Source organism: Spodoptera frugiperda, chromosome 25 (assembly GCF_023101765.2).
Source record: "Spodoptera frugiperda isolate SF20-4 chromosome 25, AGI-APGP_CSIRO_Sfru_2.0, whole genome shotgun sequence".
Lineage (NCBI taxonomy): Eukaryota > Metazoa > Arthropoda > Insecta > Lepidoptera > Noctuidae > Spodoptera > Spodoptera frugiperda.
Window position 1 is genome coordinate 19,792,933 of NC_064236.1, and position 6,373 is coordinate 19,799,305.

Here is a 6,373-nt window from a genome sequence, read left to right on the forward strand (position 1 = left end):
ATGCACGATAACACTTCGTAATTACTTAACGGCGTTATGGTTTTTTTTTACTCTTCGGTGAAAATAAAACAAAATAAATCCGGAGAATTAACACAAAAGCGAGACATTGCGAAAGAAATCAATGTATACTGACACTACAAAATATTATTGTGATCGTTACTAAGAAGAATTTAGAGCTACCCTCCAAAACTAATAAAAAAAGTGATTTTTTACAAAAATGTTAAAATCTCCATTCCTATACGTGACTGAAATAAATTATTATTTTTCTGGTATTAGGTGTATGATTATCAATAAAATACGGTATGAATTTTCCCGGGAAATTTTGAGTGTTGCCTAGTATAATTATCCAGTTCCTAAGAATGCTGATGAACTAAAATGGTTCGTAGCATTTTCAAATTACTATAGGAAATTTATCCCAAAATTTGCCGAAATTTGCATACCATTAAATAACTTGTGTCGTAAAAATGTAGTTTATAATTGGGATGAAGATTGCCAAAAATCATTTTTAAGGTTAAAAAACTGTTTAGTAGAACCTCCGGTGTTACAATATCCTTTGTTTGATGACAGTAATACTTTTATTTTACAAACCGATGCGTCAGGGTACGCTATAGGTTCAGTTTTGTGTAATGCTGATCGTAGGCCAATTGCTTACGCCAGCAGAAGCTTAAATAAGGCCGAACGCAGGTATCCTACAATTGAAAAAGAATTGTTAGCGATAGTTTGGTCCGTAAAATACTTTAGACCCTCTATGGAAGACGGTTTATTATAGAAACAGATCATAGGCCCTTAGTATTTTTATATAATTTGACAGATCCTTCCAGTAGATTATTAAAATTTCGGTTGTTACTAGAAGAGTACGATTATAAAGTGGTTTACGTAAAAGGCCGTGATAATGTAGCTGCAGATGCATTGTCACGCATAGAATTAACTTCTGAAGAATTACGATCCATGAATGAACACATTATATCTTTACTCACAAGAGCAAAAACGGGAGCTTGAGAAAGATTCCAATAATCCTACTTTGGTTAATAATATTTCTAGAAAAGATTCTACTGATCACCCAAGTGTTGTAGAAATGTTAAAACTACCTGAAGATTACACGGAATTAGTATTTGTGAATAAAGAAGAATGGAGGAAAGTTAAAAAGTGTGACTTTTGAGAAAAATGATTATGCATATTCGTCGTCAGATCGCACTATGTACGCAAAACTAAATAGTTTTGCGTATATACTGCGATCTCAATCACAGCGTACCCGAGCGGTCTCTGTGAGAGAAATGGAATTATTTTGTGCAGATCTAAAAATAGTTACTTTATATATTATAATCAAAAATGAAAATAATATAAGAATTATTAAAGAGCTAGCTCAATATATAAATAAATTGCCTAAGTGTACATAATAAATTGCCTAAGTATACGTAATTCGTTTTCTTTTTCTTCTCCTCTAATAACATCTTCTGATTTATTTCGTTGCGGGATCCAAGACAGTCATTCATTTCCCTGGGACGCGCCGGACTTCAGTGTTCCGGTGTTTTCATGTTTGTATCTACTGTAGATCCTGGCTTACAGGAGTTGCAGCGGTATGGGAAGTTGTGGCGGGCTTGTCCCTTCAAAAAAAAAAACTTTAGGTTCACTAGAAAACAGTCATAAACATTTAACTTCTTATTTGAGAATGCAAGTTAACAGTCAAACACAGGAATGGAGTTCATTGATACCCTACTGGTGTTTCTCATATAACACTTCTGTACATTCGTGTACAAAATTTACACCATATGAACTCGTGTTCGGAAAACAATGTAACATACCTTCCAACCTTACCACCTCACTGGACCCAATTTATAATTTTGATAATTATGCTGTTGAATTAAAATATCGTTTACAAAAGTCTCAAATTGCGATGCGAAAAATCTTATTAATTCTAAAATTGTAAGGAAAAGTAAATATGATAGCAGTATAAATCCAATAACATATAAAACTGGGGACCAAATATTAGTTAAAAATGAAAGTTTTAATAAGCTGGAACCATTATATTTAGGTCCATTTCAAGTAGTTAAGGAAATATCTCCAAATGTTGTTGTTTTAGTTAAAGGGAAAGAAAAGATTATCCATAAAAATAGAACGAGACTCTACCATGAATGAAGTTATTTAAATGTTATTGTAACACTTTTGTTTGTAATTGTACGGTGTTAAATTAAGTTTATGTACTAATGGCATTGTTTATTGTTTACTTTTAGAGTGTATTGAAATAGATATTAGATGCAACATTACTCGTATATTATATAGTTATATTATAATTATATGATAAGTAGTTACTAATTGTATAACACAAAGAATATATCCCTGTTTAATCTTCATATTATACTCAACCAATTTTGTTTTAATTAATTAAAAAAAACATATATATATTTTTTTGTTTTTGATAGGGCGTGTGACGTAGTAATTTTGCATTAGGACAAGAATATAACCTGTATCTTAGAATAGGAGAGGGCATTAATAAACGGAACGTGTAACAATCAACATCTTGTTTAATTCGTCCAAGTCCCGTCCTTACACAACACTTTGGAACGAGCGCCTAGCTTCACTGACGGACAGACTGACGGACAATTCAATTTGACGTTTCAAAAGTGCCTAATTTAGGATTAATTGAAATAAATGCTTTGACTTTGACTTTGAGTATCAATATTAAGGTAAATTATATGCAACGTCACGCCCTACGTAGGCAGGGAAGTGCCTACATTCCGGCACATAATGTCACTGTCCAATGTACACCCACTTTTCACCATTTGTGTTATAAGGCCCATACAATAAGGGGTGAGACTATTGCCAACATACTGGTCACAATTCCAGACTCGGTACTACTACCGATAAAAGCTCAGTAATACTTTGCCAGACGCGGGAATCAAACTCAAACTCCTTGTCCGGCAGTCGCATTTGCGACCACCGAGGCAGCCCAAGTCTAAAAACCAATATGTTTTTTTTTCCGATTTATATTTACTTTTGAAGATTAGAAGCTAAAATTAACAAACGGTGAAGAAGCCTGGGCTTATTAGGCTCAAATCATCTCCGTGTGAGAAGGAGCCAGTAGTGGCTAAATATACATGATAAAATATGCTGTGTAAAAAAGTACACGACTGAATAAAAGTTTATAATTATCATAACAGGTAAGCCCACTTTTGACAAGGAATGTTATGGAATCAATGTTATAAGGGTGAACCTATGATCATACGCCGTTTAGACTGCGTTCTATTCATGAGAAATTCAAATATTCTGCAATCCAAATATTATTTGCGCGGAACAAGGCTTAATTTCGATAGATACTTAGTACATCTTAAAGTAGACAGAGAATAAATAGTCGAAAAGATAATAATTTCTTTGTTTTCTAATGTCCTTTACTCTTTCATATGATTCACACCCAAATCATCTCTTTAACAATAAAAGTCATACAAACACTAAACGACACGCTACAAAACAAATAAAGATAATACATAATAGACTTACCGAGAATTCATATTGTCTACAAATATTTTCTATTGTAAACACGCTCAACATTATACTATCAATCAATACTACTACTATAGTACTATTGAATACAAAAAGAAAACTGAAACAAATTTATAAACATAACCTGTGTACCATGCCTGTGCGCGGTTGAAAGTGTAATGGCTATATAATGTCTACATATAAGGTAAAGATTAAACCAACCATATATACGCTTATGTTTAGATTTTACGCTCATAACATTTACACATATCATACAAAATCATAAGTGTGGGTGAACCATGCTTCCGCACGAATGGCGACCGGAGTTATAACACGGCCTCACAGAAAACCGACGTGAAACAACGCTTGCGTTGTATTTCGTTGTAGAGTAAGGTTACCGGAGGCCCAATAACCCCCTCCACAATCTTTCCAACCCCGACTCCCCAACAATCCTTAACTTCCTAACCCCCAGAAGGCCGGTATTGCACTTGTAACGCCTCTGGTATTTCGGGTGTTCATGGGTGACGGCGATTGCTTACCATCAGGTGACGCGTCGCCTCGTTTACCGGCTTTTTACATAAAAAAAGTTTATTCTTCGATGATCAATGACAAGCTCAATGCGCTGGAACACATCGAAAGGCGTGCCAAGAAGCTCATCAATGATGATGCCCTTGTGGAGACCAAGCCTAGGCGCAAGGTTGCAAGCCTTTCCGTTTTTTACCGGATACATTTCGGAAAGTGTGCGAGGGAATTGCACAACATGATTCCCCCTAGTCCTTTCCATCATCGAACCACAAGACAATCGGCGAGGCGTCACCGTATCATGGTAGATATCCCACCCACTCGCACGAAGCGCTTCGCTTCAAGCTTCTTGTGTGAACTGCTAGGGAGTGAAACTCCTTGCCCGAGTCTATGTTTCCTAATGGGTATAACCTGGGTGTCTTCAAAACCCGAGTGAATAGGTTTCTTATGGACAGAGGTGCTCCATCGTAGGCCGCATCATCACTTACCATCAGGTGAGATAGCAGCTAAACGTCGACCCATCAAATGTAAAATAAAAAGATGATGAGCAGAGATTTCCTCCACTTATTTCCTCTGGCGTCGGATACTGTATCAAAAGGAAGATTCTATTCAGTAAGCATCAGGACCGGATCAACACACATCAAGGTATACTAAGTATATAATGAAGCCAAATTGAAAACTGTAGTTGGTTCAGATCAACGGATTTACTTATCAATAGGTGACATCATCACGACGAAACTCTTTGCAACAGAATACGTGTTTGGAACTACAGAGTAATGATAAGTCAGAGAATAATAAACGATTGCTCATTACTAACGCTAGCGTCGGACGCAGTGGACGGGCTGCACGCAGCAGCCCCAGTAAACAGACACATTAATATTTCCAACGAAAGTTTAAATAATATTTCACATTTAGTTCCTGCGAATGTTATCGTTTTCTCGATAAAGTATCGCACTTGAAATAAGAGTTGTTTCAATAAAACATCAACTCAATTTTAAAACATTTTTATTTCGAAACTTACACTTGATATCTCGCGTGGTGAAGATGTGTTTGACATTGCTGGTGGTATTAATGTACTATGTGATGAGGACTGATGAAGCGGACTCATCAGAAATATTACCCCACAACTACGGCGGGCAAGATGTAAAACAAGGTGATTACACGTACGTGGTCGCCTTGATAGAAGTATTTAATGATGAAAACAATAAAAAAGACGCGTTCGGCTTCTGCACAGGCTCCATGTTAAGCAACAAGTGGGTGCTGACTGCAGCACATTGCGTACACAAGAGGTCTCTTGAAGAACTGTACGTCTGGTATGGATACTACAGCTCATCCCCTTTTGTAACTAACACGATTACCAAAGTGTTGAAAACCATTATACATCCGATATATCAGTCGAGAGTATTTTCTCTGGACTACGACATAGCTCTACTACTCGTGAAGTCTATTGCTCTGAGGACCTACGGGACCTTGTCGTTTGTCGATTACAAGAATCTGAAGGACATGCCAGTTAATGCTATAAGTGGGAAGAGATCAAATCATCACGGCGACCACACGATGAGGATGCTGCGGTTCATCGGCTCGGTCACTGATTGTGACACGGAGCTGACGAAAACTTTACATCATTCCTTGTGTGTGTTGCCTCGACTCGTGCAGAACGGAGTTCGCATATGTTTCGGCGACTCGGGAGGGCCTGTGATACATGAAGGGAAAATTGTAGGAGTATGTTCATTCGCACTCGTAAAGAATGTAACGATTGGCGTTTTCACCCCAGTAAGTCCTTTCATACATTGGGTTAACGATGTAATGAAAAAGAAATATTATTCGTCGAAGAAAAAGAAAATTGATACTACAATAGTCCCTGTCTCGGCCCGTAGCATACTCCGCATTTTAGGATTTGAAAATAAGACAACAGCAGAAAACAAGACCGTGAAACCGCCGAGATTTTATTAATCGTAATAGTTGGTATGTCTATGTAAAAGAAATAAGTACCAAATTTTAGGAGACTGAAACAACATTATATATTTTATATATTTTATATAAACCAGAATGGATGATTTAAAACCTAAATATTTCAATTTAAATGAATAGGCTTTTGTATCTGAAAATTACAATCATTTCTATTTTCTAATCATTGTTCATCAAAACCTTTTTTTATAATTTTGTATATTTTCAATATCTTAATAAATGTATTAACTGTTAGAAATATGTAAACAGTAGGTAAGATAGATATGGATTTGTACATTTCTTTTTATATTTTTTTTATATAAATTTTATTTTTATTTTATAAATTCCGTGCTTGTAAGTGTTATAAATAATTATTTGAAATACACACAGTTACAGCTGTATTCTTGTATAACGTAGACGTATTTTC

The 6,373-nt window shown here is 35.8% G+C and overlaps 1 protein-coding gene across 1 annotated transcript; it reads left to right on the forward strand.

The window, feature by feature from the left end:
• The first annotated feature begins 4,831 nt into the window (after positions 1-4,831).
• Positions 4,832-6,034, forward strand: LOC118268475 (trypsin-1-like). Its single transcript, XM_035582995.2, has one exon. The coding sequence runs from the start codon at positions 5,044-5,046 to the stop codon at positions 5,950-5,952; it is 909 nt and encodes a 302-aa protein (XP_035438888.2). The 5' UTR covers positions 4,832-5,043; the 3' UTR covers positions 5,953-6,034.
• Positions 6,035-6,373: the final 339 nt, after the last annotated feature.